Here is a 27,179-nt window from a genome sequence, read left to right on the forward strand (position 1 = left end):
TCTTCCTGAAAAATGCTATTACTACTACTAGCTTCATTCTGATCATAATTATAACCTTCTCCATGTTGAAACCAGATATAGTAATTTGGCGTGAAACCTCTATTTATTAATGCTTCCAAACATTTTCGAATTGTTGCATTTCCGACAAGTACAAAACATCTTACCACTTTCTTGGGCGAGCGGTATGGAATCTGCTTGATGCATAAATGTCTCCAGCCCCGCAAGGTATTCTTTCTTCACTCTCCCGTTAGCATCTCTATGGATATACATCCACCTCCGCAACTCAAAAATATTCACGGACCCCGACATTTTTTTCACGTTTTTTTTTTTGTTGGTGTGTTTAAAATGATGTTCAAATGTCCATTTTTATAGGAAATTTTTGAATCTGATAGTTGTAATTTTCCTACGAATTTACGAAGAAATTTAGTTAGGAAAAACGTGTTATTTAGTGGATTCAAAATTTCCTCGCTAAGTAGATGTAAGATATTTCCTCGTAAATTACACGCTATATTTACGTCGAGTTTACAAGGAAAGAGTAGTTCGTCGTTAAAGCCACGTGATATTACACCGGCTTTACGATGAAATCATTTCGTTGTAACTTTACGAACAAATAACGATGATTTTATATTTCCTCGTAAAGTCGACGTACATTTACGAGGACTACTTTTCCTTGTTAATTTTCCTCGCTAAATTTGTATTTTCTTGTAGTGATCATTGTTAAAGCGGAATAGTAGATTGACACATAGAGAATGCTTATGATCGAGCAAGCAAGGGCCAATTCAGCCACAATGTGAATTGTGAAGAGGTTCTGAGCAGTTTTGGTTGTACTGGTTTGCTTAAATTTGACAAGAGTTTGGTTTCCAAAGAAAAAGGACATTCATAAAGAACAAAGACCCTTTGAAACCAAAAAGCAAAGAGACATTTAACTTCTTATTACATCAAACGAAAGATGTTGTAGAGGTATTGTTTCAACCCATTATTTTTCATAATACAACTTATTAAACACCACTCGTTGAACTCTCGGTAACTTAGAAAGTAGGGAACATCCTAAGACCCTTCGCGAACACATTCTCTGTGGATGTGTCAACCTCACGGAACTTAACAGGGAAAACATTATTATCATCATTATCACCTTCAAGAACAAGAATGGGTGCTCCGAAAAACCCGGTGGTCGCACCAATACCTTTTATAACCGAGTCACTCTCGTAGTGAACTAGCTTGTAAGTCCTTTCATCGTTTCCATATTTCTGAATCCTGAAAAAGCTCTCTCTCGTGCTGGAGCTACCACCAGTGGTTACATAGTTCTTGTCAGAACTTGAGGAGGTATCGACTTTCCATATCTTTGAAGAAGGGCAGAGCCATATCGGAGACTGGAATTCGATAACTAGATCGGTGTTTGTTGTCAATACATCATCATTTTGGGAAGACGGATTGGAGAAATTTACAGGAAGGCCTGGCTGAAATGGAAGGAGTGTTTGGACAATACCTAATGGACACAAGTGAGTTAGGTCAGTGCTTGCTGGGACAAGACCGCCTCCTTTCTTGTCTGAACCTGGTTGGATGAAGTACTGGGTTTGACTCTTGAGTGGGTTTCCATTTGTGTCCTTGGCGGGTTCCACTTCATCTTCAGCCGATACTGCAACAGCTGATACGAGAAGGAACAAAGTGAAGAATGACAATGGCTTATTGTTACCCATGGTATTTCTTGTGTGACTTGAGTCCAAAGCAAACACATTGAAATGGGTATTTATAGCAGCAAATTCATGTTATAAGGAACTTCGACCGTAAAAATGTAAAATCTTTGTTGCTTCATAAGCTTCTCGTGACGCAGAAAATGGCAAATATTTATGAGCCATGTGTACTGGTTCCTGTCATTTTCATGAAGGATAAAGTTCTTTATAACATCATGATTATTAGATTAATACGTTATTAACCAATTATTTTGTAGGCAAACTATATGATTAATTTTGGAAATATTCACTTAGCATATGTCATCTTAGCTAGGGGTCACCTTTTACACTATTTATTCCAGACAGAAGTTCTATATATATATACCTTGAACTGCAAAGTTTCAAGTAATCTGTTTGCTGTAATCGTAATTGCAGACACAAGGAAGATTGATGACATGAAATATGAAGCTTGTTGTTAACAATCGCCAATCAAATTAGAAGCGAAGCAATCAAAACGTATTGAGGCAAATATCGGTTTAGAATTTGTATATTATAATGTAAATGAATAATTTTACAATGATTTAGACTCATATTTATAACAAGCTTAAAACATGATTTTCTTTTCATTTTACTAGTATACTGAGATTTAAAACACATCCAGATATAACGCTATTCTATTTACTATTTATGTTGATGTTTAAAATTGTACAAAAATAATGAAAAGAACATAGTGCTATTTTTTTGTAATATTGGAAAATAAACAGAATATCATTATACACACTATAGTTTTGTACACTGAATGATACGTTCCCACAATTATAGTGATCGTTTTTTACGATTGAAATCATAGTATATGTGAAAAGTTATTTACTAAGCTGAAAAAACAAAAGGCGTACACATTTTTGGACTGCATAGAAATGATGAAATTGAGAAATAAAAGATGATTTTTTTTTTGCGATATATAGGACATTTTTTTTTCATGGTGATTATTGAGTGACTTGAGTCTAAAGCAAACACATTCATATGTCTATTTGTTAATTTGTTAGAAACAAACTACAAGTCTACAATAAAAAGTAGAAATATTTTATTGCTTGCTTGAACTTCTATTGACGCTGTCAGAAACAAAATTGGCCTATTTTTCTTAACAGCATGAGAATCATACGTGATTAGCCACTTTGTCGTTTAACCACGTTTTTCGTAAAATATTCTCTTAACATAATATAGCTTAAGAGCCACCGTTTAATCTACTCTTTATAAAAACAGAAGCAATAAAGTATTTTTTTTTATTGTAACTGATAAGTGAAACTTATGATCGCAGACACGAGAAAGATTCACACAATTGATTTTTTTTTAATGGGAGCACCTAAAAAGATAAAGATGATAGTACTATCCACCGCTAACTCATGTTGAGGGGGGGGGGGGGAGGTGAAAGACAAGAGAAACTATGAGAAGATAACTTCTTATTCATATATTGTTACGTATCAGGTTATATACACAAGCTACAGACACAAGATAACTATCAATCTCCTCGTCCTTATCTCTAACTATAACAACAATATTCTCTCCAATATACTCTCCTATGGATATATCGGTTCTAGACCTCTAGAACCTTAACACTCCCCCTCAAGTTGGAGCGTGTGGATTGCACACTCCTAACTTGGACAACAAGTAATGAAATGCAGAGCTCCCCAACGCTATTGTTAGAATATCCGCTAGCTGCTCGTTGGTCCTAACGTGCCTTGTTGCTATCAGCTTAGCTTTCACTGCATCTCTCACACTATGACAATCCTTCTCTACATGCTTCGTACGCTCGTGGAACACCGGGTTCGCAGCAATGTAGATAGCTGACTTGCTATCGCAGTACAAGTCCATTGGACTATCATGTTTTACTCCAAGATCAGCAAGCAACCTCTTCAACCACTTCAGCTCCTTCAACGCATCCGACATTGCTCTATACTCGGACTCAGCTGAAGAGTGAGAAACTGTATCCTGTTTCTTGGTTCTCCACGCCACCGGCGAGTTTCCCAACAACACTATGTAAGCTGAGAGTGATCTCCTCGTCAACGGACATCCACACCAATCAGAATCACAAAACGCGCGTATCTGTAGGTCACTATCAGCTCTAAGCATAATACCCTGACCTGGACTTCCCTTCAAGTAGCGTATGACTCTCATCGCAGCATTCCAATGCTCCTCCCGTGGCTGATGCATCACTTGCGACAGTACATGCACACAGTAACTCAAGTCCGGTCGAGTAATAGTTAAATACACCAGTCTACCTACTATTTGACGGAACCGCACGGGATCTTTACAGAGTGGACTTCTCTGCTCTCCTCGTTCTTCTCGCAGAAGCTTGTGATTCACTTCCATCGGAGTAGACACAGGTTTACTCGCAAGCAAACCAACCTCATTTATAATATCCAGTGCATACTTCCTCTGAGACAAAAACATCCCCTCGGGTCCTCTCGCAATTTCTATGCCCAGAAAATACTTTGCTCTTCCAAGGTCTTTCATGAGAAAGCACTTACTCATATACCTCTTGAATCTCTCCAACATTTCAAGATCATTTCCTGCTACAATCAGGTCGTCCACATAAATAAGAACACGCACACAGCTTCCATCTTTCTCATAACAAAACAGAGAGTAATCTTCATAGGATTGTACAAAACCAAAGCTCTTTAAAGCCTCCGTCAACTTCTCAAACCAGCACCTTGGAGCCTGTTTTAGTCCATACAAAGACTTTCTCAATCTACATACCTTTCCAGGTTCATCAGAATGAAACCCTGGTGGCAATCTCATGTATACTTCTTCCTCCAAATCCCCATGAAGAAACGCATTACTCACATCCATCTGGTGCACCTCCCAGTTCTCTGCCACTGCAACCTCCAGTAGTGTGCGCACCGTATCCATCTTCGCAACGGGCGCAAAAGTTTCCTCATAGTCCACACCTTCCACCTGATGATTACCACAACACACTAGCCTCGCTTTGTTTCTCTCTACTGTTCCATCTGCGTTGTACTTGATTGTAAACACCCATTTACTTCCAATCGCTTTTTTTCCTGCAGGAAGATCCACAACATCCCATGTACGATTCAACTCAAGAGCATGAACTTCGCCTTTCACTGCCTTGTTCCATCTCTTATCTGCAAAGGCCTCTTTGTAATTTTTAGGTATCACTCCAGCACTAACGGCTGCGAGAAAGGCCTTGTGGTGCTCTGAGAATTGATCATCAGATACATAATCAGTAATGGGATAAAGTACTTGTGTCTTACCTGGCACCGCCGAGGAGACATCTGATCGCAGACCGGTGATGGTGTCATGTTTATCAGAACCGACTTGTGCATTGTAGACTACATAATCTTGTAGTTTGACTGATGGAACTGTCTTTCTATGTCCACGTCCAAGAGCCTCCTCTGGCGCAGTCTGATCACTAACTTGCGGCGTTTCTTCCTGCACTTGTATGTGCATCTCAGCTTCTGTTCTCTGAGCCACCTCCGTATCAGCGGTAGCTACTTCACCAGCAGTGTCAGCAGTGATTACTTCACCGCTCCCCTTCACGGAGTAGATTTCATCATCACACACAGACATCATCTGCGGCACCATATCAGTCTCAGCTACTTCTTTTTTTTCATAAGGATAACACTCCTCATCAAATACCACATCCCTAGAGACAAAGAACTCATTCTTGTCCATGTCATACACCTTCCATCCCTTCTTTCCAAAAGGGTATCCAACAAAAACACATCTCTTACTCCGTATTCCAAACTTGTCTTTGTCTCTTCTTGCTTGGTGCACAAAGCACAAGCACCCGAATGTCTTCACCACTGCATACGATGGTGGCTTCCCATACAAGCACTCATACGGCGTCTTTCCATTCAGTACTTTCGTCGGTGTCCTGTTTATGAGATAAGCTGCTGTTAGAACACTCTCTCCCCAAAACCGAACAGGAAGACTAGCCTGAAAGAGTAGCGAGCGCGCGACATTGAGTATATGCCTATGCTTTCTCTCTACACGCCCGTTCTGCTGAGGAGTGCTCACACAAGATGTCTGATGAACTATTCCTTTCTCTGCAAAGTAGTTCGACAAGCACATAAACTCTGTCCCATTATCACTCCTCACCGTCTTGACCAGTTTACCAAACTGTCGATGTGTGAGATTGAGGAAATTCGGCAACACTTTCTTTACCTCACTTTTCTCAAGCAGTAGATGGATCCATACAGCTCTTGAAAAATCATCTACAATTGTGAGAAAGTATTTTGCTCCACACGAAGAAGATACACGATAGGGTCCCCAAAGATCAACATGAATCAAATCAAATGGAGCTAAACTTTTATTAAGACTTTCTGAGAACACTTCTCTTGTTTGTTTAGACTGAAAACAAATATCACATCCACCAAACTTGTTTGGGACGTCTTTAACACCAGATACAAAAGGTAAAAAACTCAAAACACCATAAGCAGGATGTCCTAGACGACGATGCCACACAGCCTGATCCTCTGAAGCTTTAACTCTGTGACCCCTCGCCACTGTTACATCCCGATAAACATAGACACCATCTTTAACTTCACCGGCTCCAATCAGAGTCCTCGTAAAACGGTCCTGCAAAATACACAACGTATCTGTGAATACAGCCAAGCAACCAGTTTGTCTCAGTAACTTCGCAACAGATAACAAAGTACAATTCAAATTTGGAACAAATAAGACATGATCCAATTTCAACTTTGCGGACAAACGCAGACAACCACTTTTAGTAGCCATAACCTGGCTTCCATCCGCAAAGCTCACTGGACAAGGGACTATATGTTGAACATCAACTAACAACATCAAGTCCCCTGTCATGTGATGCGACGCGCCAGTATCAATGATAACCTCACCAGTTTGTACCATACCATTCAACCGATCCGGGATTGGAGACGGCTTCTGACGTTCGAGCAATGATGTGAGAGACGCCCATTGTTCAGGAGTCAACTGTGGAACTGATGATCCTTGATTACCGGCAGAGTTTCCAGCTTGAACCGCATTAGCTCGTGTGGAGTTTGATCTTCCTCTGCCACCTCTTCCTCTGCCACCTCTACCACTTGCCTGATTTCTTTCTGTAAACCACTCAGGGAATCCAATGAGCTGCCAACATTCCTTCTTCTCGTGTCCAGCTCTGCCACAGTTGCTACACACTATCGAGGAACGACTCTTTGCAACCGCAGCCATCGCCGCACTCACTGTTTGATCATCGTCTCCTTCTCGCTGAACACTTTTCATCGTAAATCCCACTGGCGTCTCCTTCTCGCTGAACACTTTATACACAAGCTACAGACACAAGATAACTATCAATCTCCTCGTCCTTATCTCTAACTATAACAACAATATTCTCTCCAATATACTCTCCTATGGATATATCGGTTCTAGACCTCTAGAACCTTAACAGGAGGAAATCGCCTATTCCCCTATAAACTAATTGTTTATGGTTCTTTTACACAAAAACTTTTAAACGATGTCAAAAATTGCATGAAAATCGAAAAAATAGCTTATTCCCATATAAACTAATTGTTTTTAGTTTTTTTACGTACAAACTTTTAAACCATATCAAAAAGGAAAATTTACTAATAAAGAACAAAAAAACTTATTCATTGTCCCCTTAGAATAGTATTAGGGATTCTTTTACACTTAGAAATAATATTAAGGTAAATCCAATTTTAACCCTCTAATTATACAATTTAAAAACAAATTAAAAGAAAAACTAATTTTCATATATAGTCCCATTTACTCATTATTTACCGACTTCAAAAACACGGTTTACCCGTCGCAGAGTTTTCAAGTTCTCGCCGGCGTCTCTTCGTTCGTCACCTCTCTTTGGTACAACCTACAACTCTTCAAAGATCTCTTTGAACATGGTGGAATTGAAAGTTTTCTCTAGAAACAAGAGGTTCTTTCAACATTCTTCTTCCGTAAGACTAGTATAGCTAACGTGACAGATGGTTTTTATGTGGTTCTTAGCCACACTGTGTCTGTTTTTTTTTCAATTCAGGGAAAAATCTAAGGAAACACAATGCAACAGCCGACCAGCCGAAATCAATGCTACATTTGGAGATTCGTTCATGACTTGTAGCAGTAGAACCAAGCCAATTATTTGTTTCTCATCACAGCCGACATTAAACCAACTTAATATTGTAGCAGACCATGCCGTTTTGCTGATTTTGTTTGCTCTCATTAGGTCTTGATGTGATCATTGACCTCTCTTTTATGTGACTGGTTTCTATTGTTTACAAGTATGGAAACATGTTTTGTTGCTCTGCTCTTGCTGTCGAGACGTGTTTCGTTTGGGTACTTTACGGTTTGTTATAGTTGAGACAACATTTATGGACTTGGAAAAAAGGAAATTAAACTCAGTTTTATATTTATGGATTTGGAGAAAAAAAAGAAAACTCAGTTTGAAAAGTCATGAGGTGAGCAATCTGTTGGGACCTTGTCATCAAACTCATCAGTGGAGTCAAGAACTATTCGCCTTGTTGGACTTCTTCTTCCCTTTGTTGGCATACGATAGTTAAACGCATATTCCTTCTCTTTAGCTTCTCAAGCTTTTTATCACTACCTTCATTATCATTGACAATAGAAAGTGAAATAAGAAAGTGAAGAAAAACTTTGGTGAAGAAGAAGAAGTTTGTTAATTTATGGCAAAAAACTAAAAAAAGAAAATAAACAAGATTTAAAAGATTTTAGGAATATTTTATAACTGTTTTTAGCTAGATTTTCGAATTTTTTTTACAAATCTAGTAGAACTTACATTCTACCAAAGTTGGAAAAGAGATGAAGTGGTAGATGTGAAAAACTGAGATCGTAGAGAAAGGAAAAGTGTGAAGAAAGTATGTTCTGCCGAGGCAGATATGATAACTTTTATTATGCCATATAATCTACCAAATACACAGAACATAGAAGAAAATGTAGATTTGTTATTCTGTCTTAGTAGGTTGAAATGTTTTGGTGTATTGTGCATTCTACCTTGGGTAGATCATTGTGTCTTAGGTAGACTGTATATTCTAAGTCGTCGTAGATGGTAGATTTGATATACTAACACCTTTAGCCTATGTTTAAATTTACTATTCCAAATATTTTTTGAATCCAAAAATATTTTTTATATATGCACATTCTTGACTACTTCATGTTTTATATTTTTCTTAATTTTTTTGCATTGTAAATATATTGATATGAATTTTGATTTATAAGAAGGGTAATGAAAGTCCAAAAGTGATAAAATTTGATTTCGTACTAAGGGAAAAATAGTTTAGTTTACTTGTTCTGTTTTCCCAAAATTCCCTATCAAAAAACACATGAATAACTTTATTTTTTTAATTACATATACAAACTATCGATTTTAAACTAATTTCCCTAAAACCGTAAACAATGTTATTTAAACTTAACTTGATTTATGACAGGTGGAAAGTCGATTGAATTTGAGTTGATAAAAAATATTACGCCATTTTATTCTTTTTCTTTTTTTTAGCAACTGCTCTTCTTCTTTAGAAATCGTTTTACTCTTCATCATCAATTGGGGATTAAATTTATTTTTCTGCAGCAGAATAAAACGTTTTACATGATGCATAAAGAAAGAAGAGCAACAATGCTAGCTTACCAATCTCCATGTATTCCCACAAGAAACTATAAAACCGGTGCAGTTCTCCAATTGATGATGAAGAGTAAAACGATTTATGAAGAAAATAAGCAATTGACAAAAAAAAACAATAAAACAAAGTAGTATTTTTTTTATCAACACAAATTAAACCGGTTCTCCATCTATCATAAACCAAGTTAACGTTTAAATAACAAGTTTACGATTTTAGGGGAATTCGTTTAAATCGATAGTTTGTGTATGTAATTCAGAAAATAGAGTTGTTCATGTGTTTTTTGGTATGATTTAAAAGTTCGTGTATGAAAAAGCCAGGAACAACTAGTTCATAGGGAAATAAACCATTTTCTATAGTTCATGTGGTTTTTGGCATGATTTCAAAATTTATGTGTGAAAAAACCGGAAACAACTAATTCATACGAAAATATGTCATTTTTTAGAGTAAGCTGAAAAGTATCAGCGACATATTTTTTGTTCCTTGCATGTATTAATTAATACACCGAATTTAACAAATGTGTAAGAGCACCATTAATGGTGGATTTCTACCCATAGATTTCTAAAGATTAATTAATTAATATTCTAAAATGGTTGAATCTGAATAATTAAATTTTAAGTCTAAAAAAGTGTGTACCACTAATAGAATGCCACATTTCTAATAGAATGCCATCTTTCGTCATCATCTCTGAATTCTTCTGAAATGCTTCTTCGTTACGAGACGATTCTCGTTTTTTCTATTGTCTCTCTCATGCTTTTGACTTTTTTATTATTTTATTTTGGGAAGATACCCATGAAAAGAAAGATGATATTGTTGCTCTAATATTTAAATGGAAGAAACTCTCTCTACGGAAAGACTAATATGTTGCACGGTGTTAAAGACAAGAACAGAGGTGAACACATAGCACTGCTGCCGTAAATGATACTAGGTGGTTGATTCAATGTTTAATATAAACTAGAGTCTGAATCCGTACATTCGTGCATATATATTTTTTTTTTTATAAATATATAATTTTGATATTATCCTAGATGTCATAAATTATATATGATTTAGATTTTAGTAGTATATATTTTGTAACTCTATAATCTTATTGTTTAGATTTCTTATTTGACATTATTAATATATAGTGATCTATTTTATGTATTTTATTTTATTTTATTAATTATTTCATACAATATATTTTTAACATTAATTTAGTTATACTTTTATATTTTTATAGTATAACTAACCATTTTAGAAATGATGATATAATATGTTAGCTCACATCTCAGTAAAATGTGTTTTAATTAAAATCACATATTATAGCAATTATATATATATATAGTAATATAGCTTTGAAAATATTAAAGGTTAATTATATTATAAAAATCATATAGTTGTATAACCATAATTTACCAATCATAAATTCATACTAATTGGCCAAAATCGAAGCAATGTTGTTGTATATATCTGACACACCACAACTAATTAAATACAATAATTCTATTAGGCTTTGGAAAGTTTTAAATACTATAATAAATAAGAAACAATTAAATTCAATAAAATGTTGATAGTTTTAAATGAAAATAAATGGCGAAAGTTTGACGAATATATAGTAAATTAGGATGAAACTAATTAATGTTGTTAGCCATAAAAATAGGAGTAGCACATTTGTAATATTGGAAGTAAACTAAGGGAACTTCAAAAAATCTCTTATTTAATTATATTGATATCCATTTCTAGTGAGATATGAATAGGTCCAAAACTTAAATAACAATATTTATAAATAGATAAAAAAAAATAGGACTCTAGATTAATAGAATGAATATATAAATATGAATCGATTGATTAATCAAATTTATAAAAAGCAAAAGAATGAAAATTTATAAAAACCAAATAAAACCATGCGATTAATGAAAATTTATGAATAACCAAATACATAAATATGAATCAATTGATTCATAAAATCAAGATTGAATATAAAGCTCAAACCTAATTCAACTTATCCTGTCATAACTTGACTAAAGCTAAAGCCTAAGAGCGTCCGCAACGGGGGTTCATCCCGAATCCTTAACGCTAAAGCATATGTTAGTTTTAATATGATAATAATATTTAGGCTAATAAACGTAAGGATTGGTCCGTAATTAGGAGGTTTAAGGACTTGATCCTTGTGGTACGTGGTCGAATTTGAGTGGATCGGTCGTTAAAGCTGGAGATTTATTAGTTCTTTAGAATCAGTCTTCTTCTTCCCCTCAGCGATAGTCGGAGAGATATTTTCCCGTCGAAGAAAATGAAGATTGACGATAACGAAGGCGTCTCAGCTCCCAGCAAGCACCTGGTCTTAGCTTACTACGTCACTGGACACGGCTTCGGTCACGCCACCCGCGTCGTCGAGGTTTTCCTTCTGACCCTCTCTCTATCTGCATCATTCTTATCTGTGACTACTGCGTTAGTTCGATCGTGGCTAATTTGTGGCAATTCAGGTTGTCAGTCACTTGATCGCAGCCGGGCATGACGTTCATGTCGTCACCGGCGCGCCTGATTTCCGAGATTCAGTCTCCTAGGCTTAAGATTCGAAAGGTTTCTATCGATCATTTACTTGCTTACTCTTTCAATTGTTTACTGGAAACATAAGGATATATTGATTAATTGGCGATTGTTAGGTTCTTTTGGACTGTGGAGCTGTGCAAGCTGATGCTCTGACTGTAGATCGTCTTGCCTCCTTAGAAAAGGTTTTAACTAATGTGATCACTTGTAAATGATTATTGGTCTTATCTTGATTGCAATTTCCAAAACTTTACACTTTTTTGTGATGCTGCCACTTCCACAGTATGTGGAAACAACTGTGGTTCCTCGAGCTGAAATCTTGAAAACAGAAGTGGAGTGGCTTCATTCTATCAAAACTGATTTCGTGGTAATTAATTTTTTCTTTTCATACAATCTCTCGGCCCATCGTTAACTTATCTTGGACTTTTGCTTTGTAAAATTCACTTGGAGAATTTTTCACGTTTGTTAAACACAGGTGTCTGATGTTGTCCCCGTAGCGTGCCGTGCAGCGGCTGATGCTGGCATACGTTCTGTCTGTGTCACCAATTTCAGGTGACGTTTTTTAATATCATACTTTCAGTTTTGGTGTATCTTGTTTGGCCTTCTGAGGTCTTGAGCGTGTTGTAGTCCACGTTCACATCCTAGCTTTTGTTATCAAGTGTTCAACTCCCCTATTTTAGAAGAAAATGTTTATAGTGAAAATATAGTTACAAATTGATTTTCTGCCATGATCGAATTGAATAGCGCAAATTGGTTTCATACTCAGCTTGATCCTTGAAGTTAGACTTTCCATTGATTCATGATTGACCAAAAATTTGATGCTGAATGGTTGAGCTAGGATTCAATGTAGGTGACACCATTGTACACATCATTTTTAATTACAATCCTTAACTATTCAAAAAGTAAAAAAAAACAAAAAAAAATAATATTCTAATCCTAAGGATTCGACCTCCCAGCCTCACCGTTGCGCATGCTGCAAATTTGTTGGAAGGATCTTTGATCTGACCAACAAACAAAACAGTTCCAGTTTTGTCTTCCCTAATTAAGAACAAAAATGGATGACCTGCCACAAAATCTATCCTCTTAGGAGGCTCCATATATCTCGCACATCCACAACTGACTACAAAAGTGGCAGCAGCAGCTTTGGCGCCTTCTTCATCAATCTCCACACATGCTTTATGATACAACGCCATTGAACGTAATCCCAAGTCTTTGGCCGTCTAAACCATAAGCAATCTTAAACTTTGGGATTCTGAATTTATTAACTAAAACTTTGGATATTGGAACGTGACAATCCACGAATCCAGAAGTAGTTGTCATTGCCTTCATAAGATCATCCAATCCATCATTCTTGTCTGGGAGATAAAAGTACATCGAGAAGCTGCCATTGGTAGCATCAACTACTTGACGATAAGGAAAGCTGCGATTAGTATCGACATCATTGCCTTGTCGGTAAGGTATCCTGAGGACCTTGAAACCATCATAAGCCTTTATGTATTGGTTCTTGTAGCTACTCATGAATGGCACGAACACTGAGGTTCCACTGAGAAGTTGGAACTCTTTGTCTTTTGTGTAAGACTTGTCGAATGGAACTTCCCATGCTCCTTTGAAGTACAGTGCGTTTCCAAAAACGCAGCCGGTTTGACTCGAGACGGATCCAGGAGGAAGAAGATCTTTGATGAGATCATTGGTATGATCTTCAGCCCATTTATTCAGCTCTATACGAACTTTTTTGGCCTGTTGTATCAAATTTTTATGTCAGACAGAACATAGAAACAGAATTAAATCAAGAAACAGAACTTAGGATTAAAAAGGTTACGTTTGTTAGGAAGTCTACGCCATCGAAAGCAGCTTTGAAGACATTCTCAAAGAGATCCTTGAACGATGAATCAATGGGCAGCGTTTGCACGATCCAGACCCCGTTGACGGACGTGATCTTTGGTCCACCGTTGGCGCTATGGTCAGCGAAGACAACGGAAACGAGCTTGCTGAAGACGGCGTTGAGTTCGTGGGTTGAAGAAGACCTCAGGAAGGAGAGGATCTCGTTGGAGACTGAAGAACCGTCAGGGCCAGATGCCGCCAAAGTGAGCACTGTTAGGAGTGAACCTAATCACCCCTTTGATACCTTAGAACACAAGTTGCTTTGATGCCAATTAAGGCCCCTCCTCAAAGCTAAGAGAGTTTGTGAAAGAACAAACTAAATAAACCAAACAAGTTACTACAATTTTCTCTTCTCCTTTCATTTAACTCCAACTCACTATTTAAATACAAAGCTAGAAGAAATAAACTAACTACTACTACGTAAGATGTGGGTGCAACACACATCCTCAAATCATGGAAACATAACTACACTAAATAAAAGACAATATAATAATAACTAAAATATTTGAACAATGAAGATGGTCTTCATGGAGATGGCCACGTCTTCTTCTTCTTCGTATTGTATCTCATCAATACTCCCATCCTCCAAACAACCTTGTCCTCAAGGTTGGACACAAAACATGGAAAGCTTGTCTGAACCTGTTCTATTCAAACATGTCTTACACGCTTGCTTAATGAAGAATCGCATTGTGGTGGTGGAGGTAATTGACTTGGGCTTGAATTCCTTTGCTGAACACACGGGGATGTGTGACTTCTTATCACGTAAAGGTGGTGGTCTACCAGGGAGTGGTTCATCTTCAACGACACATACCTCCGAGACATACACATGAAAAATCTTGTGTAGCAATGAGTGTTTGGCTAGTAGGAGACTGTAAACAACTTGATCAAACCGGTTGATACAAATCTTCAAACGAACCTCGTCGTCACCGTTACGCCCACGATCAAACGGTTGTTTCCCATAAGTACCAAATAAGACATCTTTGACACGACTGGGTAAAGCGCAAGATCCAGACCCATACTTGGAAGTTAAATCGTTTATGCTCTACTGTTGCTTGAATCGAGAAGTGCGAGGCTTGTGTCCCATCGGAGAAGATTGTGCTCGTAGACTTTTTGGTGGTGCAGTCTTGTGAGCCAAGTTTTCTTGTGCACATAGTGGTGCATTACCACCATCAGATCTTCTTCCACTAAGTTTGATCTTTTTCACTATCTCCATCATATGATTCATGGTTGCCTTGAGACTTTTAAAATCTTCAGTTATACTAACTTTTATCTTTTGGAACTCGGCATGAACTTTATGGAGCAAGTCAGCTTGCACTTCATGAAATACGTCATACACCGGCTCGCTCTCGCCAATAGAGTATGAGAAGTGATCGTAATAATCTTCACTTTCATGAAGTTGTTGAAACATTATTTTTTTTGTGTGGATGAAAATGATTTGATACCACAATTAAGTGGTCCGGATCAAATTGCTTAGAACACAATTTGCTTTGATGCCAATTAAGACCCCTTCTCAAAGCTAAGAGAGTTTGTGAAAGAACAAACTAAATAAACCAAACAAGTTACTACAATTTTTTCTTCTCCTTTCATTTAACTCCAACTCACTATTTAAATACAAAGCTAGAAGAAATAAGCTAACTACTACTACGTAAGATGTGGGTGCAACACACATCCTCAAATCATGGAAACATAACTACACTAAATAAAAGACAATATAATAATAACTAAAATATTTGAACAATGAAGATGGTCTTCATGGAGATGGCCACGTCTTCTTCTTCTTCGTATTGTATCTCATCAATACTCCCATCCTCCAAACAACCTTGTCCTCAAGGTTGGACACAAAACATGGAAAGCTTGTCTGAACCTGTTCTAGTCAAACATGTCTTACACGCTTGCTTAATGAAGAATCGCATTGTGGTAGTGGAAGTAATTGACTTGGGCTTGAATTCTTTTGCTGAACACACGGGGCTATGTGACTTCTTATCACGTAAAGGTGGTGGTCTACCAGGGAGTGGTTCATCTTCAACGACACATACCTCCGAGACATACACATGAAAAATCTTGTGTAGCAATGAGTGTTTGGCTAGTAGGAGACTGTAAACAACTTGATCAAACCGGTTGATACAAATCTTCAAACGAACCTCGTCGTCACCGTTACGCCCACGATCAAACGGTTGTTTCCCATAAGTACCAAATAAAACATCTTTGACACGACTGGGTAAAGCGCAAGATCCAGACCCATACTTGGACGAGTTAAATCGTTTATGCTCTACTGGTTGCTTGAATCGAGAAGTGCGAGGCTTGTGTCCCATCGGAGAAGATTGTGTTCGTAGACGTTTTGGTGGTGCAGTCTTGTGAGCCAAGTTTTCTTGTGCACATAGTGGTGTATTACCACCATCAGATCTTCTTCCACTAAGTTTGATCTTTTTCACTATCTCCATCATATGATTCATGGTTGCCTTGAGACTTCTAAAATCTTCAGTTATACTAACATTCATCTTTTGGAACTCAGCATGAACTTTATGGAGCAACTCAGCTTGCACTTCATGAAATACGTCATACACCGGCTCGCTCTCGCCAACAGAGTATGAGAAGTGATCGTAATAATCTTCACTTTCATGAAGTTGTTGAAACTTTTTTTTTTGTGTGGATGAAAATGATTTGCTACCACAATTAAGTGGTCCGGATCAAATTGCTTAGAACACAATTTGCTTTGATGCCAATTAAGACCCCTCTTCAAAGTTAAGAGAGTTTGCGAAAGAACAAACTAAATAAACCAAACAAGTTACTACAATTTTCTCTTCTCCTTTCATTTAACTTCAACTCACTATTTAAATATAAAGCTAGAAAAAATAAACTAACTACTACTATGTAAGATGTGGGTGCAACACATATCCTCAAATCATGGAAACATAACTCCACTAAATAAAAGACAATATAATAATAATTAAAATATTTGAACAATGAAGATGGTCTTCATGGAGATGACCAAGTCTTCTTCTTCGTACTGTATCTCATCAAGCGCGGAGTTTATCGACGCTGGTGAGAAAAAGGAGTTAGAGTGTTTGGCTTTGGTAGAGAAGAGATGCTTCGAAACGATCAGCGCATGTCCTTTTGGTTCTTAATGGATTTTTCTACACCAATGGTTGACTTGGACGGGAAGCTAGAAGGATTCATTGTGATCTTAGCTACAATTCTATGATTAAGAAAACTTCGGGGTTAAACAATATTTATAGGTTTATATAAATCCTCTTTAGGTGTAGGATCGGATAAGTTGAGGTCGGTTGTATAATCTTTCCTTTTTGAAAAAAAATCTTTTTTTCCTTTCTTAGATTTGTTATATGACATCCTTTTTTGTCTTTTTACCTTTACACAAACTTTCCATCTTTAATAAAGTTATATTTTTACTCTATCTTCGATTTTTGTGTTTTTAATTTGTTATAGTTTTGTTCTTACAGTTCTTTTGATATGTTATAAAATAATTGTGTAGTATTTTAAAAAAAATAAAAATAAAAATAGATTTTATAGAGAAATAGCCTTAAATAATCATAAAAAAAGATTTTGTTCTCAAATTAGCATTTATAGGTCAAAATGACAAAGATAGATTTCTTTAAAGAGGTTAAAGTAAAATTATCCCCATTCTCTACGTACAGTAGAATCTCTATAAATTAATAATGTTAGAATTTTGAAATTTTATTAATTTACAAAAAAAAAAAAATTTAGATTTATTATTTTAAAATATATTTATTCTAAGATAAGAAAAATATTTGATTTTAGTGTATAGACATTAATTATTATTTTTTTTTTAAATTTGACATCTATATTAACTTTATTATAATATATGGTGTATAATGTATATTGCATTGAACTTAAATGTGGTTTTAGATATAATATTATTAAATTTCATCAAAAATATATTATGTGTAAAGAAAATATAAAGATAATTCCATTGTGAATATAAAACAAACAATATAATAATATGTTTTTACTTATATAAAACATGTATACATAGAAATTATTAATTTATAATTTTAATGAGATCATATATTTACATATAATTTTCTAAAAAATTATTATCTTATTATTTGATCAATTTGTGTCAAATTTTGAACTGGCCCAAGTTAGAACCGACGAAATTTATTAATTTATAGGAAGTATTAATTTATCGAGTATTAATTTATTGAGGTTTTACTGTATATAAATAAATATTTCTTCTTCTAAAATGTACAATTTTTTTTTGAAATTTCTTTTAAAACTTTTTTAAAAACTTTTTTTTTTGATTTTTTTTGTCAAAACAATTTTAAAAAATAGAAAGGGCTTCCTTTGTATATGATATCTTCTAAAATTTGAGTTTATAAAGACTTTCCTGAATATGGATGATATCTTCCTAAAATTTAGAAAGCTATTGATAAATATGTATAATATTTTCATAAATCATAAATAAATTATTTGGAAAATATTCTTAAATTCAAGAATACCTTTACAAATATATATTTATGAATATCTTACTGAATTTGAAGTATATGTAAATTTAGTAAGATATTTTCAAATATACACAACATCATCCTAAAGTTTTCGGAAGACCTCATGGATTTGATATCTAAACTTTTCAAAGATATTATAAAAAAAATTTTCGTAAATTTTAGAAAGATATAAATATATTGAGTAATATTTTTAAATATGATATAAATCAAATTCACGAAGATGTCATACAGATTTGAAGGCATTCATGAATTTGGAAAAATGATTCACAAATTCAGTAAGAATACACGTTCAGGATCTCTTAAACTTTTTCAAGAAAACTCATTCATAAAGAGAAATTTTGATTATTATTTTTTTGAAATAGTTTGAAAAATATTTCAGATAAATATTTTGATTTCTTGTTTTATAATGTCTAATATTTATTTATTTTTATATGTTTAGTAATTAATTATTGAAATTAAAAATATGGATAGAATTATTATTTAACATTTAATACGCCTATTTTGTCACTTTGACTTTTGAAGGCTATTTAGGAGACAAAAAATTATAAATATTATTTAGGAGATTTTCTCTTTTTATATGTATCAAACTTTAATAAATAATATTTTATCTTAATAAATCTACATTATATATTTCATACACTCTGTAACTTCAAATTTGTAAATTTCACATTTATACATTTAATACATCCCATAATTATACGTTTTTTTTCTTTGGAGGTATCCCAAGTCTACGGAGAGTTTCAGACTAATCCCTAAAAAGAGAGTGCGGTCCACGGATAGACTCACTGCGGATATTCAAATGGACCGTAAGGTAGGTCCATATCCACGTGGTCACAAGAATAAAATATAATGGGATGCCTTCAAATCCATATTGCTTGACAACTCAAAATTCGTCTACCACTAAACCACCACCATATGGTTAAACTCTATATTTATACGTTTCACATTAGTTTAACTAAAATTATGTGTATAAATATAACTTTATTGAAATATTATTTATTTTTATTCTGTTGAACTTATTTGACAAGTCGTCATTAAAAACATCATTACTTTAAGAGCAACATAATCAGTAGAAAATCCTCTTGGGTTCTAAAAATAAAATATCAATATTATATTTATATGATTAAATTTTTATTTTTTAAATCAGTTGAAAAAATGGCTGAATGATACATGTTGTTTGCCGTTATTAATAGGTTCCTAAAAGATGAGGTTTAAGAACTTTTGTATATTCTTTTTGATGTTTTTAATATTTTTTATTTTTTTTAAGTAGTAAGAGCACTTTTAACGGCAGTTCTCACCTTATAATCAAGAGCTGTCTCTTCTGCCTCTTGTGCAAGAGGCGACTTTAGTTGGGTTTGTGTACTGTTCACTGACACGTGGCGGTCTGCGACTGATCCGTTTTTAATTTTTTTTTTTAAATCGGACAAAAAAAATCTAAAAACTCACACCCCCTTACCGTTAATCATGCTCTAAGAACCTTCTAATAACTCCTTGTTAGAGCTGCTCTAAATAGCAAGCTTTACTTTCCGTCACATCACTTCAATATGAAAGACATTGTTTGGCTCTATTTTTTCACCAAAATTGAGCTTGATTTAACGGTGGAAAGTTCTTGATCTGCTTTTCGATCAAAATACCTGAAAATATTTTTTACACAATAAATATTTGGAAATACCTAAAACACTACTGGAAATTATATAAAAGACTTACAAATTAACCCCATTTGAAATCAGGGTATTTAAATTTGTAAAACTTAAGAGCCATTAATGTCACTTGTGTCAATTTCTCAACTAAAAGAATGGCAATAAAATCGATAGATTAATTAAGCTTCCGAATATATATATCCCTTCATGTCATGACAAAAATCATGCATTTTTAGAAGCCAAACAAATGAACCATTCTTACGTCGAATAATTGGTTTTATTGATTAATTCGAGGTTCATCAGAGACATTCAACTTAGCCGATGTGGGATGACGTTGAATTATAACACTTGGTCAATTTTTGACAGTGCTTCACATTCCGAATTCATCACTTCATCACATTATTTCTAATTCAGTTTAGCTTTATTTTTTACATATAAATATACTGGATCGTAGTGCTCATAAGCAAGATTTACAAAGAGCTATGGTCATGACGATCACCAGTTTGGCCAAAAAAGCCACCTGAAAAGTCAAACGTCAGCTTCTATATTCTGTTATAAAAACAGAATTCCAACAGTCCTAAGCTCTGCATTGCCATTAAAAGACTTTTTGCTTCAGCTTCCAAAAGTGTGCGTGAAAAACCGGTCTTACCATAGCCCCAAAATAAACATGGTCCATTGTCTGAATGTATGATCCAACATGCTCGACCTTATTTTGTGTCGTTATTAAAACATGCATCAAAATTAGATGAGCTCTCCTTCGATTATATTCTTCTCCCAGTTCCCTTTATACTTTGTAAGACAATGTTTACCAGAAGAATCGCAGGAATCCGAAAGAATCTGTACCAGAAGCGGTGTGGGTGACTCGGACAGGATTCGTTCCGGAGATGTGAGCAATGCTCTTACGGAAGTTCTAAGAGAGGAGATGTGTCTCCCTCGAGCGGTCAGTGGCAACGCCAAACCTAGCAGTTGCAGTGATGCTGCTCCGACAGACGCTGCAAGTACGAAGTTGACAAGCCCATCAGAACTACAAGCCAACTGGTTCTGATGGGCGAGATCGTCCTCCAAAGAGAGCCAAAATCGCCAAGACAGACTTGAGGTCGAGTTCGTCGAGCGATAGTGCGGGCACAAAGCCTTTCTGCTGACAGTTTTCCCATGCGAACTGTGTAAAGAATATTTCTTTTCCCTGTTATATGGTCTTATAGTTATCCGTTTTCTATTGGAATATTGTTATTTCTTAATATATTTGGTGACCAATGAAATTGGAAATAAAGCAGTAATTCCTAATTTATATCTAGTTTGATGTACGATTGAGATTAATCTAAAGGAAACCCTAAAGAGGAATTAGGTCCTCTATCCACCTATAAATACATATCTTTAGACCATCGTAAAGATATCCTAAAAGCAACAACTAACGTTATAAGCGAGGCAGAGAAACCTAAGAGTTCCTAAGAAGAGATTGAGTTGTTCATCTTCCATTCAGGATTCAATCCATCCAGGAAGATCTCTCAGGCGAAATGAATCCAGGTAACTCTATAAACATTCATATGATTCTATTATGTGATTAACCTAAATGTTTAAAGATCTTAGGGTTCATGTAAATTTAACTTACATGTGGTATCAGAGCATGGTTATGAACATCTGTTTAATCCATTAAGAATAATAGATCTATGAACTTGATAATTGAAATTGATAGATCTGAGTATTAAGATTTCTAGATCTGTTTATTATGAGTTTTATTTTCGTATGTGTGCGAACTTTGTGCATCTGAAATAATTATTTTTCTGTTTATGAGAGTCATGCATAGTTTGTGCATCTAAGTATTATAATTTACTGTTTAAAAGAATCGTGCATAGTTTGTGCATACCCGAATTATAATTTTTCGCATTACAGAATCCGTGCAAAAACGGTGTTCTGCAAATTAGAGTTTTTTCGCAAACCCTTTTCCGTGCAAATTTCGGGATTATGTAAATTAGGGTTTCCAAAGCCCTATCCTGTAAATAATGATTCGTGAAGTTTTTGTGCAAAATTGATAATAATAATTGGTCTGTGCATAATTAGTACAAAGTGTTTTGTATATACTGCAGAATCGTTTTGCACATAATTCGTACAAAACCGATTTTGCACTTAAAGTTATAATCTTTTCTATTCATAATCCGTATAGAAATAATTTATAAACTAAAACAAAATTAGTACAAAACATTATTTCACATAAAGTGCTTATTAGGGTTTAGATATCACCACAGTGACTTTACCTTAATAGTTGCAACTAAAAAACATTATTTAAGCCAAATTTTTGATCTTCTTATGAATTATTTAGTTACCCACAGGTAGACTATAATCATGAGAATTGATTAATTACTTAAGAGCGTATGTATTGTGTAAACTAAAGACATCCACAGATGATTTGGTTTGAGTAATTCAATACATCACTCAATAATGGAATGATTGTTATCGTGAAAGCTAAGGATATCCACATATAACTTAGTTTGAATAATTCGGTACATCATTCAATAAAGTTCCATGAATCTGTGACCTTATATGAGATTATGTGATTCCCACAGGAACATTATAATTTCTTGTCATATACATTCAATTTTTTCGTGTTGATTAAGTTATGAAGCCTAATTAATACTTGTTCTATCTCTAAAATGCAACAACTTCTTCCGCTAGTTTGTCATCTATGGTCTCTTCTGTCCCCATCCTCATTGGAACCAACTTCTCCAAATGGAAAGAGAAAGTTAAGTTCACATTAGGTGTACTAGATTTGGACTTGGCACTTCATGAAGAAGAGCCTAGCCAACTCACTAATGATAGTACTAAGAAGAAAAGGCATTCCATAAAGCGTGGGTGAAAGCTAACAGATTGAGCATCATGTTCTTAAGGATGACAATAGCTAGCAACATCAAAACTTCCCTTCCAGTTGCAGAGAAAGCTAAGGCTTATCTAACGACTATAGAAGAACGGTTTAAGACTGCAGACAAATCCCTTGCTGGGAAACTTATGGCAGATCTTACAACCATGAAACATGATGGCACAAGGTCTATGCATGAACATTGCATTGAAATGACCAATCTTGCGGCTAAGCTAAAGGGTTTAGGAATGAGTGTGGATGACTCATTTCTTGTCCAGTTTATCCTAAACTCTTTATCTCCTCAGTATGGACCATTCCAAATCAATTACAACACCATTGTTGAAAAGTGGACATCGATTGAATTGGCTAACAAACTGGTCCAAGAGGAATCAAGGCTTGGCCGTGAAGGTATTAAGGTTGCCCACTATGTCCAAGGAGCTGGACCTAAAGCTAGGAAAAGACATCAACCAAGTCATAAAAGAGCACCACCCAGGATGAATGATTCTAGTCAAGTCAATGAGAAGAAGGCAAGAAAAGATGACCGATGCAACTTTTGCAAAAAGTCTGGACACTTTCAGAAAGATTGCCCTAAAAGAAAACAATGGTTTGAAAAGAAATGTAATCCTATGGGGTTCAGTAAGCTTTTTCGAATCTAACTTTGCTCATGTTTCTTCTGATACTTGGTGGATTGATAGTGGTGCCAATGTACATGTAACTAATTCCTTGCAGGGATTCCTTACAACCCAGACCATAAATCCAAGTGAAAACTATATACTTATGGGGAATCGAGACAAAGCGCCAGTTGAAGCTATTGGCACTTATCGTCTCATTTTAGATAGTGGATTTTGTTTGGATTTATTTCAGACTCTTTATGTTCCATCTATATCCCGTAATTTAGTTTCAGTAAGCAAACTTGATTTGGCTGGTTTTAAGTCTTCTCAAGGAGATGGTTGTTTCAATTTATTTTTGAACTCTAATAAAATTGGTTCTGGAATATTAGTTAATGGTCTTTACAAATTAAATTTGTCTGATCAAAATTATGAAACACATCTCACCCTGCAAGATAAACGTAAAACTAAAGCATGTGCGAATGATTCATATTTCTTGTGGCATAAAAGACTAGGACACATTTCTAGTGAAAGAATCAAAAGATTGGTAAAAGATGGAGTCGTACCGAATCTTGATTTTACCAACGGTAAAGAGTGTGTAGATTGCATTAAGGGTAAGCAAACTAAACACACTAAAAGAGGAGCCACAAGAAGTACACAGCTTCTTGAAATCATACATACAGATATTTGTGGACCTTTTGACGTTCTAACTTTTGGAGGTGAAACGTACTTCATTACTTTTATCGATGATTATTCACGTTATTGTTATCTCTATCTATTGCATGCAAAGTCTCAATCCGTGGATGCTGTACAAGTATTCATTACTGAAGTTGAGAGACAATCAGATAGAAAGGTGAAAATCATTAGGTCAGATAGAGGTGGTGAATTTTATGGCAGATATGATGAAACAGGACAACATCCTGGACCATTTGCCAAACTCCTCCAGAAATTAGGAATCGTTGCTCAATACACAACGCCTGGTTCTCCATGGCAGAATGGTGTAGCTGAAAGGCGTAATCGTACTTATATGGGAATGGTTAGATCCATGATGAGTCATGCTAATTTACCTATATCCTTGTGGATGGATGCATTACGAACTGCAGTCTATATCTTGAACCGAGTTCCTAGCAAGGCAGTTCCAAAGACTTCTTTTCAACTGTGGAAAGGCTGGAAACCTAGTCTGTCACACCTCCAAGTTTGGGGATGTCCAGCTGAAGCAAGAATATACAATCCACATGAAAAGAAATTAGATTTCAGAACGTTCAGTGATTTCTTTATTGGTTACCCTGAGAAGTCTAAAGGATATAGATTTTACTGTCCAACCCATACTACGAGAATAGTAGAAACCGGTAATGCTAGATTTTATGAGAATGGTGAGATTAGTGGGAGTGATAAAATTTAAGATGTGATCATTCAAGAAATTAGGGTAAATATGCCTTTACCCTTAGTTCCGAATGTTGGGAATCCTCCTGTTGTAGAACCGTTGCACAACGAGGAAAACCAGTTGAATGATCCACCACTCCTTAATGAAAATATCGCCAATAATGAACATGAAGCACACGAGGAACCAGCATTAAGAAGATCAACTCGTGAGAGAAGATCAACTATTTCTGATGATTATGTGCTTTATCAAATAGAATCTGGAGAATGGGATTTAAAAGATCCGGTTTCTTATTCACAAGCCATGAAAGATGTTAATTCTGATAAATGGATCGAGGCCAGTAAAGATGAAATAGACTCAATGGTTAAGAATGAAGTTTGGAATGTTGTTCCATTGCCTGAAGGACACAAAGCAATTGGGTGCAAATGGATCTATAAATCCAAGCTCGATTGTCATGGCAATGTTAAACGACGTAGATCCAGACTTGTAGCCAAAGGGTATAATCAGAAAGAAGGCATTGATTATGGTGAGACTTTTTCACCTGTGTCTAGAAAAGACTCTCTCAGAATTATAATGGCATATGTAGCTGAATATGATCTTGAGTTACATCAAATGGATGTGAAAATCGTCTTTCTTAATGGAGACTTAGAAGAAGAAGTCTATATGCGTCAACCTGAAGGCTTCATAATCGAAGGTCAGAAAGATATGGTCTGCAAATTGAAGAAATCAATATATGGACTGAAACAATCTTCGGGGCAATGGTACTTAAAGTTTGATGAAACCATTACGAAATTTGGTTTCAAAGAAAACATTGTGGATCCATGTATATACCTCAAGAGTGGGAGTAAGTTCATATTTTTGGTTATGTATGTTGATGACATATTATTAGCCAGCAGTGATCTTGGTTTATTACATGAGACTAAGAGTTATCTCTCTGAGAATTTTGAAATGAAAGATATGGGTGACGCATCCTATGTGATAGGAATTGAGATATTCCGTGACAGAACACTAGGAATTTTGGGATTGTCTCAGAAAGCATATATTGATAAAGTTCTTGAGAGATTCGGCATGATGACATGTTCTTCTAGCATGTTCCTATGCATAAAGGTGACACGCTTAATCTTAAGCAATGTCCGCAGAATGAAATGGAACGTAATGAAATGCAAAAATACCCTTATGCATCTCTTGTGGGAAGTTTGATGTATGCACAGGTTTGTACCAGACCTGATATTAGCCACGCAGTTGGCATGCTGGATAGATTTCAGAGTAACCCAGAACTCGCTCATTGGCAGGCTGCAAAGAAAGTTTTGAGATACTTAAAGGGAACAAGAAACTACATGTTGACATATCGAAAATCAACACATCCACAGATGGTTGGATTTTCTGACTCAGATTTTGGTGGATGCAAAGACTCTAGACATTGTACTCTTGGCTATGTGTATCTCCTTGGTGGAGGTGCCATCTCATGGAAAAGCCAGAAGTCAGAGTTGATATACACATCCACTATGGAAGATGAGTATGTTGCATGTTATGAGGCTTGTATTGAAGGAACATGGTTGCGGAATTTTGTGTCAGAGTTTGGGGCTTTGAGTTTTGTTGACAAGCCTCTCACTCTTTACCGTGATAATCAAGCTGCAATCTTCTTCGCTAAGCATGATAGGATATCTAAGGGAGCCAAGCATATGGACCTCAAATATCTATCACTGAAGCAAGATGTCAAAAGAGAAAAGTTTGTCATTGAACATATAGGCACTGAACTTATGGTTGCAGACATATTTACAAAAGCTTTATCTCCAAAGACTTTCATAAAGCATGCTGAAAGTATGGGTCTTGAGGATAGCGTCTAATATTGTTTGTTTACGATTAGCCTATGTATGACAATTATTTGAGCTCTTTTATGACTTTTACATCTTTTATATATTCTGCTTCCAATGTGCACACACATTATTGTTGGTTGGATTTATGATAACAAAATGAGTCTCTCGTTAAAGACATTAAAGGGACCATTACGATACTCCTACTTATGTTTATGGTCTAACTATGAAGGTGGTCAATGCGGTAGTACATGGAAGGGATCATGTTGCAGAATGATGTGCGACCGCCATGACTCTCATTGATTACTAGATTAGTCAAGACACTTATGATGACCAAATGAAAAAAAATAAAGTTATAGCATATTATGCCGGCCTTATGATTTCTTAAAGAAAACATTAGTGGATCTCAGTAACGACCAAGTGGGAGACTGTAAGGAATATTTCCTTTCCCTATTATATGGTCTTATAGTTATCCGTTTTCTATTGGAATATTGTTATTCCTTAATATATTTGGTGACCAATGAAATTGGAAATAAAGAAGTAATTCCTAATTTATATCTAGCTTGATGGACGGTTGAGATTAATCTAAAGAAAACCCTAAAGAGGAATTAGGTCCTCTCTCCTCCTATAAATACATTCTTTAGACCATCATAAAGATATCCTAAAAGCAACAACTAATGTTATAGGCGAGGCAGAGAAACCTAAGAGTCC

The 27,179-nt window shown here is 35.5% G+C and overlaps 1 protein-coding gene and 1 pseudogene across 1 annotated transcript; both read right to left on the reverse strand.

The window, feature by feature from the left end:
* Positions 1 to 896: 896 nt before the first annotated feature.
* LOC106435099 (kunitz trypsin inhibitor 2-like) lies at positions 897 to 1,740 on the reverse strand. The gene has a single exon (XM_013875947.3). It carries the CDS (start codon positions 1,695 to 1,697, stop codon positions 1,029 to 1,031), a length of 669 nt encoding a protein of 222 aa, XP_013731401.1. The 5' UTR covers positions 1,698 to 1,740; the 3' UTR covers positions 897 to 1,028.
* Positions 1,741 to 11,316: 9,576 nt separating this feature from the next.
* Positions 11,317 to 14,915, reverse strand: LOC106435097 (annotated as a pseudogene).
* Between the last annotated feature and the right edge of the window lie 12,264 nt (positions 14,916 to 27,179).

This window comes from Brassica napus, chromosome C5, assembly GCF_020379485.1.
Source record: "Brassica napus cultivar Da-Ae chromosome C5, Da-Ae, whole genome shotgun sequence".
Lineage (NCBI taxonomy): Eukaryota > Viridiplantae > Streptophyta > Magnoliopsida > Brassicales > Brassicaceae > Brassica > Brassica napus.